Source organism: Chaetura pelagica, unplaced genomic scaffold (genome assembly GCF_000747805.2).
Source record: "Chaetura pelagica isolate M959 unplaced genomic scaffold, ChaPel_1.0 scaffold463, whole genome shotgun sequence".
NCBI lineage: Eukaryota > Metazoa > Chordata > Aves > Apodiformes > Apodidae > Chaetura > Chaetura pelagica.
In genome coordinates this window covers 680,349-693,671 of record NW_009952816.1, presented here as the reverse complement: position 1 = coordinate 693,671, position 13,323 = coordinate 680,349, and the positions used below count along the sequence as shown (strand labels likewise).

Genomic DNA, 13,323 nt, shown 5'->3' with positions numbered 1-13,323 from the left:
TCCTGCTGCAGATCTTTGCTAACAATTCTGCTTTCATCCTTACCTGACCACCAGCCAAAAAGGAAGGACGATCATGGAGAAAGGGAGCAAAGGAGGATTCTTTTGCCTGTGAGTGCCACCTACTGACTGCTGAAAGGGTCCCAAAGGTCCCTCCACCAACAAAATTCCTAGGAGAAACTCTGTCCCTGCAGGCCCTGGCTTGGGGGGGCCTCAGGGAAGGCTGCCAGCCATTTGCTGCCCACAAGAGGAGCAGGATTAGGCCCACACCATCCACATGGAGCAAGGGAGAGAGGGAAAAGATCCCAAATCAGATGCAAAACTGGCTGCAGGAGATCCAAGCAGCCACTGACCACATCCTGTTTATGATTACTCCCAAGCCCAGCTCGGAGTCGTTACCTCGCATACATCAGCGGGGCAGCAGGACCAAAAGCAGCTCATTAAAGCAGAGCCAGTCATTAAAGTGGTCTGAGAGCAGAGCAGAAAAGGTGAGAAAGGGTCAGCAACTTCACAAAGAATCTGGGGCATTTGGGAATCCTGACAAAACCGGAGAGAGAAGGTCTGTCTGGCCAGCCCTGACCACTCGAGACACAAGGTACATGGGGGAGGAAAAACAACTTTCACAGACAAAAGTAGTAAATTAAGTTCAAAGTAGAAGAACTATCTGAGGAGTCCTGAAGGCCCACCCATGATCAGAACTGCCACCAAAAAAACACTGGTAAGCAACCAAAATGTGTTTTGTAGGTGCTAGAGGGACTGTGGGGAAGGTGAGAGCTAATATGGTATTAATCCCCCCGCCCTGTGAAGCTCTTTTTCCCAGGAATTCAACAAATCAGCTTCCCTTTCAAGTTACTGTCCTTTCTGATCCCAAACTGGATGATTTTCACCCACCAAGCACGAAGAGGAACTTCTCTTTCAAAATGTAGGAACAGGGCAAAGGAAAAACAAGATGAATGCACAAAAAAATTTAACAAGGCATCAGGACTGTGATGTTCCCAGAAGCTGAAGGGGAAGTCCCAGCACTCCAGGAGTTGTAAGAAGGCCTAAGGAAACAGCAGAAGCCAGGGAAGCTGCAGGCACTGGCAAGGGAATGGATTGGATCAGCCAGTAGATATTTCCTGCTCTAACTTTTAAGAGTCTGCAGAAATGACTGAGAAACAAACTGGTTTGATGGAGAACGTGTCATCACTTCCCAACAGTAACAGGCTCATGGTTGTGTTAGTCCCCAGAAATATAAATTCAGAGTCACAGGGAAGCTCTTTCAGCCTGAAAGGTTTCACCAGGTCCTACAGAAGCTGCTCCATCCCAAGCCAGTTCCCCAGAAACCCCAAACCCACTCTGGAGCCCACAGCTTGGTGGGAGAGCTTGGGGAAAGGCAACCTAAAGGAGCTGGTTGTATCCTGCTCTACCAGCACTTATCACAGGACTTATCTATAATTTCTTTTGTACCCAATATTAAAAGCTTTTGTGACTAACTTTTCATTACTGAGTTAAAAATCAATACCAGAGTCCTCACAATACCCAACACAGGCAGAAGACCTGCAAGTCATCAAGCAGCACTGCTCCCTCCAACAGATCTTGATGTCTTGCCTTTCATCCCCACGTATTAATACAGCTTTTAATTTAACAGGGAGAAACATGACACGGTCTGAGGCAGCTCCAAACAGCAGCAAAGATTAAACAGGAAAAACCTGATATCCTCTCCTGAGAGGAAGTGCATTTGTTGGGGTGGAGGCAGGGGGAGTGATAGGATTTTGCTAACCACAGGCTCTGCAGGAGGACACACCACCTCCTTCCTCAGGTGTAGAGAGCAGAAACACAGACACCACCTCAACCCAAGGAGGACCTCTCAGACCATACATACCTGCGACCTGTTCCTGGGGCACACTAACTAAGTCAGCATTTTTTATTACTTCACAGTCCTGCTTCTCCTCTTTGCACTTCTCTTCGTTCTTCTTCTCCTTCCTCTCCTTCTCCTTGTCTTTGTGCTTTTTGGATTTTTTCTTGCTTTTGACGTACGAGCTGCAGTTGTGCTTGCTCGGCTGGGGACAGTCTGTTGGCAAAGGGTGGGTCAGTCTGTCAGCTGGCTCCGGGTTCTCACAGTCTCTGCCGTTGTGAGTCAGGTCGTTGCTGACATCTGAGAGGGGATCGTGAGGCCTGGGCAGCTCCAGCACCACTGGGAGGCTGGAAGTGGAGGTCACCGACTCCTGCGGCGCCGGTGGCAGGGCAGGGATGGGAGCAGGGATGTCCTTCCCGTTGGAAGAATTCAGTTTCCCATTGAACGTGGGCTGAGTTCTGTGAGCCAAGTGTGAGATCCTGGGCTTTTTGTTGGCCAGGGGATCAATGAACTCCAGAGGCTGGGATCGTTTCTGGGGAGGAAAAAGGAGAAAATCATCTTGAAGCGTCGAGGACCGGATGCTGTTACCACTAGGTGGTGGTGCAAGACCAGGCAACAAGATCCCCAGAAAAGGAGCTGCCAGCAAGTGTCCCAGCTCAGAGGCTGGTCCTGGACACAGGCTCCAGGACCACCAGGTCCTTCAAAAGCTGATCCATCCCAAATCAGTCCCCCACAATCTCAACAGCTGCTCTGGAGCCCATGGCTTGGTGGGAGAGCTTGGAGAAACCCACCATCACATCAGCAATGACTGATCTCCCACACCCTCCATGTACAACCCAGCCTGCTCTCCTTGCATCCTCTTTCAAATCCAGTCCTTTAGAAGTAGTTCCTCTCCTTCACCCTCTCCGTCCCAGCAGAGAACAGACACAACCATGAAAACATCTGTCCTGGTCTGACAGGACATTTGGGGCACCTCAAAGTCCCTGTGAAGGACAAATGTGCTCAGATCTCTGGAGCAGGGAGGGACTCACAAGTTCTGCATTTTATTCCCAACTGGTTTTACCAACTCTGTAGCCACCAGCTTCACCCTCACAACACCACTCCTTCCTCTTCTCAAGAAAGAGGCATTTCCCAGAAGAGATGAGAAGAGGTGTCAACTGTTCTCAGAATTTCAGGCAAAAGAGGACACTTGTAGCAGCTGTAAAAGCCACATCACATGGGCCAACACGACCTGAATAGCCTTTTATTGAATCACAGAATCATTCTAGTTGGAAAAGACCTTTAAGATCATCGAGTCTGACCATAACCCAACCCCACCATAACTTAAATAAGAAGTATAGGGAGAGAAGTGGTTCCCAACTGTCCCCATCAGCCTCATCTGGACAGTCACAGGCAGGGCTTGTAGAAGCTCTGTCTGCCTGCAGACTGGGGCTTAGCTGGGGAGCTGCACCGTGGAGGAACCCATGGGTCAGTCAGCAGAGCCCAAAGCAGAGTCAGGCCAACACTGCCAGGCTCAGGCCACCCTGAGCCAGCCAAAGTTCCCTTGGAGAGCCAGCAGTGTGTGCCTGCCTGGCAGCACAGGGCTGCAGAAACTCTGAGAGAAGATTATTTAGTGCCCAGAGGAAAACAAGCCATGGTTCTGGGTATTTCTTTTGGATATTTGACTGTTTTCTTTCTGTCTCAGGCAGGACATGTGTTTGCACATGGAAAGTTTGCTCCCTGGCAGCAGCACGGCTGGATGCTGGATGCTCTGACAGGGTGCCCCTAAGTCCCTCCTTTTCCCCCACTTACTGTTTCTCCTTGCTGACTCTGGGGTCTCAAGGCCACTGCTCAGCAGCAGGACTCCTTTCCACCCATCAAGGCAACTCCAAGAGGAGCTGCTGGCAGTGCCAGGGCTCCAGGGACCAGGCTGGCACGTCCGACCGGCTGCGCAACATCCGGGCCCGTGGAGCAGTGTCCATGTCCCCAAGGGAGGGGCCGTTACCTTTGACTGCAGCTCTCAAAGAGGTGACAGCTCTAAGAACTGCCTCCTTTTACTGTCCCTTCTCCAAAGCCAACAACCAGCAGCTCCAACCTCACCTCCTGGGTGGTGAGGAGGCACCCGCACGCGATCCCCGCCCTGCCACCGCTCCTCAGACCCACCTTGTTCTTCACCTTCATTCCACAACCCAACTTTCCCAAAATATTCTGCATTCCAGACTACCAAATCCCAGGCCCCTGCTGGGACTGCAACCATTAGCAGGCATCCCTTCTCTAAATAGAAACTACAGCCATAGAGGATCAAAAAATATGACTGCTTAAAATAAAAGGCTGCCTGTGGTTTGCTGTCTGACACAGGCCACGTTAGAAGCACTGCTGGAAAAATATTTCCTGTTCAGCTGCCCCTGTTTCATCTGTCTTTTCCAGACCCAAACCAACCAACCAGCCTAAGTTTCCAGAGGGTCATCTCAAGAGACCAGAAACATCCCCCTTCAGACCTTTGTGTCTTTCAAAACAGCCTGAGAGGTGATTTTCCCAACCTACATTTTTGCAGAATCAGGTGAAGAACAACACAAGAGCAGCCTCTTCACAGCATCAGGCCTTTCTGAGCTACCTCGAAGGAGATCTCTGGTTATTCACCACCAACATGCCCACAGCAGAGGGTTTGGAATTAGCTACCTGGCAAACAAGTTGCACAGTTCTTGTTCTCAATAAAGAACTGCCTCCCTCTCACTGCCAGAAAGCACATAATTTCTTTACCTGTTAATATTCTTTGCCACTAATCCCCAGCGTGTCTGTCCAGACAAGTAGGCATTACACATTCCATTGGCAGGAGAAGAATAAATACTCAACTTGTCTGGGCTGACCCACAGCAGAGAAGGGAGCTGGCATTTCACAACCCTAGCAAGAAAGGTTTGTGCTGAGATCCTGAGGAGAGCAGGGACAGGCTCTGCTCAACACGCACGCAAAGGCAGCTCCTTCGCAGTTCATTAGCATGGAAGAACAGCCCAGATGCACCTCTCCCAGCTCCATGTACCAGAGGCTCCACAAAGCCAAGAGCAGACCAACCTGCCCCTGATCTGTCACAGCAATTAGGTTGCAAAAGGTCAGTGTTTTTTTTTTAATAACTCCACTGTGTTTGGGAGCTACTTATTACTGCGTCGTTCCAGTCAATTATTAGTAATGAGTAAAACGCAAGATCCTTCTGCCAGGAGCTCCAAGAGGGAGGTAGGAACTAGGAAAAGAATTCAGCCCTTAAAACTAAACCTAAGCCATGTTGTCAGAGCTCCTCCCCATAGGCTGTCACTGAACCACATCCAGAGGAAAAACAGATGCTGAGGAAACCCAGAATTAGACTCTGAACTTAATAAAAGAGAAAAAAACCCACCAACAACCCCAACAACCTCTTGACCTCCCAGGCTCCAGCAGCAGGTGATCACAGCTCAGCCTGCAGCCTAGAACCAGCACCCAACTCCATCCAGAGCCCACAGAGCCAGTTCCTGGTCCTGTTCTGGCCAAGCCCAGCGCCCCTAGAGAAGGATCACCCACCTGAGGAGGAGAGCTGGAGTTCACGTTGTCTTTTGGTGGGCTCAGGGAAGGTGCTTCTCCTTGCAAACCGCTGTTCTGGGTCTGAGAGAGTTTCCTGAAAAACACAATTTTGGGCTGTTTAAATCCTGGGCTTGACAAGCCAACAGATGGTATTTCAAATCTTCCTGCAGAGCAAAGTGCCTTTCTTGTGGGCTCAAATTCTGCTTGGTGAAGATGCCATGGAAATAGCTAATTCAGGCAGATAGAGCTTCCATCTCGGACAAGATCTAGGAAGAAACTACCACAGGAAAATACCAACCAACACCAGATGGTGATTGCTTGTCTCCTCCTTGCATTCTCAGGGTTTTTGTAACTCTGTGTGAATGGACGTAACACCTTGGACTGGCACTGCTGGAGCTGTGGCAGGGAGGGAGGAGGCAGGTTGAGCTATCAGACACACCAGAGGATTCCCTGCCCAGGATGGAACACATTTCCTGACAGTTTTACCTCTTTTCTCTTGAGCTGGTGACACAGGCTGTACAAGAAACTTAGAAAAATGGTCCAGATATAGTTTAATAAAAACTGGCATTGAACTTCAAAGTGTAAAGGATGAATTTAAAGTGTAAAGGACAGGCTGAGAGAGTTGGGGTGTTCAGCCTGGAGAAGAGAAGGCTTCAGGGAGACCTTAGAGCAGCTTCCAGTGCTTGAAGGGGCTCCAGGAAAGCTGGGGAGGGACTTGGGACAAGGGCAGGGAGGGAGAGGACAAGGGGGGATGGATGAAAACTGGGAGAGGGAGATTGAGGTGAGACATGAGGAGGGAATTGTGGAGTGTGAGGGTGGTGAGAGCCTGGCCCAGGTTGCCCAGGGAAGCTGTGGCTGCCCCATCCCTGGCAGTGTTGAAGGGCAGGTTGGATGGGGCTTGGAGCAACCTGGGCTGGTGGGAGGTGTCCCTGCCCATGCAGGGGTTGGATCTAGATTATTTTTAAGGTCCTTCTAACACAAATCATTCCACGATTCTATGATTCTTCAGATGCTGCTTTGTTTTGTTTTATTTAGAACAATCTCAACAGCCACAGATCAACTCCAGAGAAGCACTTGGAGACTGGAAGCAGGAAGGGGAACACTGATACTCCACAACCAGTGCAGTGAAAGTGGCTTTCTGGATGCTGTCTGACTAGACTGAGCAACCCTGTCACATCTCCTGACATGCTAATTATGGATTTAAAGAAAGTGAATGAAACTGCTCTTGATTCAGCCGCTCTGGTAACAAGTGGAAAAACATGCACTGGAGGGAGAAGGGAGTGACACAATCCAGCTCCTTCTTCCTCACGTTGCTTAACATGGGCACTGTTGGACACAGCTTGGATATCTGCAGATGTGCTAATTATTGCAGTTGATGAACCATCCAGGGGCAACTGGACCTGAAAACTGAGGACGTGGAACAATTGGCTGGATCCAGGCAACCACAGCCAACGTAAACCCTACGTCTGCTGCCTCTGCCCTTTTGCTGGGTAGTTTTTCTACTCTCTTCAACCCCTACATGTTTGGGTTGTTTTTTCTTTTTATCTCCCCCATTTTGTAGCCTCGTTACCTGCACTGGCTGAGCAGGTCTTTGTTTGTGCAGCTGAATGCATCCTTTCCAAGGTCTATTTTTAGACCTTCACATCACTGAATTGCCACAATTCTAGAAAAAGCAGTAAACATGGTTTCTACAGGGAAAAATTCCCTTTATTTTTTAAAAGCCATGAAGGCTGCATGGCAGTTGTATTTTTCCATTCAATTATAATTCAGCATCAAGGCCATTTAAAGGAGTGTTGATTTTTTTTCTTTAGCAGGCCAAAGCACTCTAAAAGTGCAAGTTTCTGTTGGTTTAACCACATCTTCTCTCCAAGCCAACTGGGCTTTCAAATCATGGGAACTGCTCAACCAGAGCATGTTCTGCTTGATCTTAACCAAGAGAATAAACCCCAAAAAACAAGTCAAGCAAAATCTCTATCTTGTTACAAAATCTGTACCAAGTCAGCATGAATACTCTGCAAACCCAGAGAGGGAAATATAAACACTCAGAGCAGGTTTCTCCTTTAGGAACCTGGGAGATGTTTTATTTCCCTGCTGCCTGCCAGCCAAAAGCTTCCAAGCTTGGAGGCTTCACCTAAGGAAAAATGTCTGTAGAGGAAAAAAATAGTATCTTCTGCAACTGAGGAGAGAAAATCACCTCAACTAACTGTTTAAGGCTATTTTCAGGCAAGAACACGAAAACTGGACAGTGAGGATTGCACTGTGTGGACAACCAGCACATATTTTAGGGGACTTATCTCTTCAGAACTCACTTCTTTTTCACCCATCCTTTTCTTCAATCAATTCATTTCAATCTTCTACTTAAATCTTGCAGGGCAACTGTATCACCACCAGAATTTCCAACACCAGAAAAGCAGAGTCAACAAACACCCAAATAATGCTGCGGAAATTTAGCAGCCAAGTCTCTGGAGCAACAGCTCAAGAGAAACATCCAGAGGGACAGGGCTCAGAGAGGCTGGGCATGTGTCTACAAGGAAACATCTCTCCTTGCCTTCAGACACAGCAGCCTGCATGGGAAGCCATGGAGGAATAGATATGGGAAAAGGGAAAGGAGAGTTTCCATGGAGAGCTGAGCTGGACACAATTCCCTTCATCCATTCATCTCCCAGGATTTTAAACCACCATTCACTTTTTAACTAACTTTTGCTCCCCATCCAGCTTTGCCCCCCTAGCTTTTAGGATAATTATATTAAGAAATTCTTTGCTGTGAGGGTGGTGAGAGCCTGGCCCAGGTTGCCCAGGGAAGCTGTGGCTGCCCCATCCCTGGCAGTGTTGAAGGGCAGGTTGGATGGGGCTTGGAGCAACCTGGAATGGTGGGAGGTGTCCCTGCCCATGCAGGGGGGTTGGAACTTGGATCTTTAAGGTCCCTTCCAGCCCAAACCATCCCATGATACTCTAATGATTTGAAGGCAACTTAGGAGGATCTGCCTCCACTCTGATACTCAAGTTTAGTCAGCTTTTTTCTGTTAAAAGAAACCAAACACTCAGCTTACCATAGTTCTACTGACTTTGGTTACCCTGATTTATAGCAACTGACCTGGCCCAGTATTTCCAAGCTCCAGATGATATTAGAGAAGATGGAATAATTAATTACCGAACAAGTATCCTCTTCAGCAACTGCTGGTCTCCTTCTGAGTAGCCAGGCCAGTCCTTCTGCACTTCTTTGTATACACAATCTTTCAGTGTGAAAGTGCTGTCCTTGGCACTCAAATTTGCCACCTGAAAGAAAAATAATTTGCAAGACACTGTTAGGATTTAATCTTCTCACTCGTCCTAACAAAAGAGATCAAAGATGCAGGCAAGAATCTCAGCAGACCTAGTGGCAGAGAACAAAGAGAGGATCTATACCTAATTTCCTCATTATTTAGCTGTTTAATCAATCTGTGCCTTTCCTTTGGCCTTCTCATGGCAAGAGTTTATTGTCAGTTCCCAAGGCACATCCAGTTTACTGGGGAATGAGTCCTGAACAGACTGCTCAGCTTGGATAGCCTGGAATGGTGCTTATGGAAATTCCTGGAAATAAACCCTAATGGGAACAGGCAGTTCACTTATCACACCTGTCTGATAGCTGCAACCTGCCTTTATGAGCTGCTGGAGATGTTCCTGGGGCCATAGATTGGTTAACAATTGCCAGGAGATAAGTTCTCACTAATAAGCCAGTAAAAGAGGGGACAGAGAGCTCCTTTTTCAAGGAGCTGTGAGGAGAACACCTTGGTTGATACATCAGGAGCTCACAGGTCCTGCTCCACAGCTCAATGCACTACAATAATCTGCTGGATTTTGTGGAGAATTTTTCCTAGGACTGCTCCAGGGCAGGAACCAAACCTGTGGTTACCAGCTTATAACCCAGGGTTTTACAACACAACATCACACCCAGATCAGGTGCTGAGGTTCCCCTGGGACACCTGCATCAGCAGCTTCCTGGCATTTTGTACAATTCTGTCCTGTGTGGCTTCCCCACAAAACTCTGCATGGTGCCTGCATGGATAGGAAACACTTCTGGGACCAGCAGAATTGTAGCAGAATGGAAACAACTTGCTAAGAGTTCTCCTGCTGCACTCAGGCTTTCCACAGCTGGCCTGAACATTTCACTTCTTGCTGCTGGTTACACATCTGAAAAACACAACATCAGCACAAACCAAATGGCCCCAGTTAAGCTTTCACAGATACTTAGTGAACTTTCTTAAGTGATGGTAGAGCCCTGTGAGTTTAGAAAGAAAATAAAGCCTCAAATGTGTTTCATAAAAGGGACATGGGGATGGCAAGTGCTGTGCCCACAGCCAGGCTGACCAACTGGCTAAGCCAGGAGCATGTCCCACAGTCACTGCTTCAGCCCCCCAGTCTGGAGACTGTTTTGCACTTGAAACTGGAAGATGTTTTAGTCAGTCAGTGGAAATACTGTGCATCTGCTTAAGGATTAGTGTTCTCCATCACTCCCTCCTCCAGGAGGTGGCTGTGCTCACCAGCTCCCATTACCCACACAGCAGCAAGAGCCTCAGAAAAGCAAGTAGAAGGAATGGAAAGGCTTGAATTAACTGAAGGTGCTGTTAATTCCTCTGCTTTTGCTTTAGGGAGACCATGACTGAGAAGCACAAATCTATGAATTCAGAAGCAAAAAAGCTGCAGCACTACCACAGCAAAGCTCTCCTGATAAGCAAAAAATGAAAAGCAGAGTTATCAGTTTACATGACAAACACTTTGTTTTTCCTTTCAGTTCTGTCAGCTTTCCAAAACCCTGAGCCAAAATACAAGAAGAATTTGAGCTGTGTTTTACATTTAGATATCCCAGTAAACATGCCCAAGAGACAAAAGCAAAGCCAGGTTCTCTTTCAAAAAAAAAAAAAAAGTACCAAACCTCCCTGGGAATCTCTCTGGTTACTGCCTATTCCTATGGTGGAGGACACTGCTCAGCAAGGCTTGGAGCCCAGGCAGAACAACATCTCAGGATTTACTCTGCACAGAGGCTGAGAGCTGCTACCTCCTTGTTTTGCTGGTGTGGGACTCCACAAGCTCCACCCCAGGCCTCCCAAAAATAGAAACCTTGCAAAATGAGGCAAAAAGGCCAGCAGGAACACAGAGTCCTAAGAAGAGATGCAAGAGCACAATGAACCCCACACCTCGACGTATTTAGACGTGTAGCTTTAATGCAGCCTGTAATTTTTAGCTTATCTGTGTCTGCTGGTGGATGGGAGCCCTGGTAGTGCTGAAAGGAGATTAAGTTTTACAAGCAATACATTTACAGCCAAATCAGCATTTAGCCCCATCAGGCTGACACTGTGGTCAGTGCCAAACAGGAGAACATGGATAAAAGGTGGTGATCAGAGTCATTTCTAGTATAAAACATATTTCTATCATCCAAAGGATTCCAGCACTGCTGGAAAATTAAGGGCTACAGGATTAAAATCTAGGGAAGGAGCAAGTTGTGCCAGTAAGAACTCTATTTTCAGTATGACCTGCCCTGTGCCCTTGGGCAAACTAACTCCTCACTGCCTCACACTCCTCTGCTACACAAAGGAGGGAAAAACCCAATTTCCAGCACAGGACAGGGCAGCTGCTGCATTTAAATAAATACCCCTGGTGTGTTCTGCATTGAGAGACCAATAAAGATATTTACTGCAATTCCTAAAATGGCACCTTTGACAGGACTGAAAGTGTTAAGAACTGATTCACCTTGGAGGGAGCTTTCACACTTGACACACCAGTAATAAGCTTTGCAAGGAGCTGCATGATCCTCACACCTCACCAGTTGCACTGCTTAGCAGGAAGGGATGGGCCTGGGCAATGGGAAGATGTAAAGCTTAGGGGAGAGAGGGGCATGTTTTTTCCTTCACGTAGGAAACACGACATGTATCAACACCTAATGTGTTGCTTTACATCCATTTATTGAAAATATAGAGATTTATAGGTTATAGCAAAACAAACAGCTTGTAGATCTCTGTTAGATGATCCTCCCTGTGGCCAACCACAAGTGTTCATCTTAAGCGACTGATCTGGTGAACCAGAGTCATTCACCTTAGTTGCAAACACCTAAACCAGGTCATAAACACACATGAGGCTCCTACCATCTCTAGCAATCCAGTAACTACAAACTGCTTTTGGACATAGCCTTCAGAGAAACATCCAGCTGCAGCTTGGAGAGACACAGGTTAGGTTCAGAAGGCACCACCCTTCCAAGGAGACACTTCCCTTTACCTCATCGTTGCCTCCATCAAGAGTACAAACCTGTTGCAGAAGGTTGTCCAGCAAATCCTTGTCCTGCTGAGAAAGTCCATCCTTCTGCAATCTGAGAATAAGTTCAGGTTTCTTATAAGGCTTTAGTGCCAGTAAGTGCACAACCCTATCCTTGAAGGGTCTCTGAGAAATGGCACTATTGCCTCTCTTTATTGCACTGGCAAGGTTGACTGGCGTTGGGCGCTTCCTGGAGGGAACAGCATCGGAAGCTCCTGGTGCAGGTTTACGCACCTGAACCTTTTTGCCTAAAATGAGATGAGAACAGTGAACTGCAGCAGTCCCCTTGCAAAGGCCAGTGGTCTGTCACCATCTACACGGAGCTCGTTACACCCCCTGAAGTGCCAGAAGATGACAGTGAAGGACAGACACAACCAGCACAGCCCATCCGTTCTGAGGCGCTGCCGCAACCACCGGCCCCTGAGTTTTATGATTCCTGACAAGCTTGTAACAAGTGAACAGCAACACCAAGCTCTGGAAACCTGAGCATTACTGGCCACAAGCTTACATAAAGCTCTCTTTGTTTGCCAGCTTTTCATTTATCCCAAGTGCACGTATCCCCACAGCTCATCTAACCATTTTTTTCCCCTCCCTATGAGAAGAAAATTCTGCATTATTATGTAGAGGAGTCGAAATATGGAGGGGAAAGACCAGAACTGGTCAACGAGTGGCTCCCTGCTGCTGAGCTCAGCAAAAACAGCTACTCCAGCAGATGTTTCTGCTTTCAGAACAATAGGAACTTTATGGGGCTGGGTCCACCTCCCTTCCCCCCACCAAACACAGCCCCATGAATGGGGTCTCACACTGATACATCAGCCTATTCATTAGTGGGCTGTCTAATGGGATAAGGCCTCCTACACTGCAGTGACAGTGACTGCTTCACCCTCTGATGGCACTGATGCGTGTGTGAGAACATGGAGCTGTCTCTGAAGTTCATCTTGGGCTCCTGGAGGCAGCTTCCTCACCTCTATCCCAGAAGTGTTTCTTGGTTTCTGACAGCATTAGACAAGAATTCATTTTTCCCATTCCTGTTGAAAATCAGCTCTAACTACAACCCTCAGGCAACCCCCCCCATTACTACTAAAGTGCAAATCAAGTAATTTCACTATTTTTTAATCCAGACACAGGTCACCAAGGCAGGTTCCTGCTACCAAAGACAAAACCAGCCAATTGAAAAAGCAAATGTGTAGGTTCCAAGGTCTAAAACACAGAGATACAATCAATAACACCAAGCAAGTGACCTTCACTGGGACAAGAAACATCCAGCATTTACTGTAAGAATTCTGGAGGTTTATGTCAGCATGGCAATTCTCCACTGCTAGGAAGCAGTGTTTTCAACTGACTCATCTGAAGATACTGGTGATTGTCTGCAGTGTTTGCTTTACTGAAATGTAGATTGCATAACTGAGCCCGTTTCCTGGCTCTTTATTACGCACCACGCTGATGCAAGGCAAGTACAACCCAACATTGGCAGGCCTGAGTGAAGATGAGAGGGAGGAAAACAAACTATTCACATGTTAAACATCCCCCAATTCAGAGGTCAACTGGACTTCATTTCCAGAACTGGGACAAGAAAAGATTTGTCAGCTTTCTAGAACTCCCTTAACTCCTGCCAGGTCATGAACAGCAGAAACACATGGGGACGTTCCCACTGCAGGCTGGAGCCAAAATGTGCA

General features: G+C 47.6%; 1 protein-coding gene across 1 annotated transcript in view; it reads right to left on the bottom strand.

Moving 5' to 3' along the window:
• The window catches only part of ELL (elongation factor RNA polymerase II), a 27,949-nt gene that overhangs the window by 5,353 nt on the left and 9,273 nt on the right, over nucleotides 1–13,323 (bottom strand). Inside the window, exons 5-8 of the mRNA XM_009995072.1 lie at nucleotides 11,642–11,895; nucleotides 8,514–8,638; nucleotides 5,363–5,456; nucleotides 1,862–2,366 (exon numbers count right to left, since the gene is read on the bottom strand). Of these exons, the coding sequence (XP_009993374.1) occupies nucleotides 1,862–2,366; nucleotides 5,363–5,456; nucleotides 8,514–8,638; nucleotides 11,642–11,895 (978 nt within the window). The remainder of the gene's footprint in view (nucleotides 1–1,861; nucleotides 2,367–5,362; nucleotides 5,457–8,513; nucleotides 8,639–11,641; nucleotides 11,896–13,323) is intronic.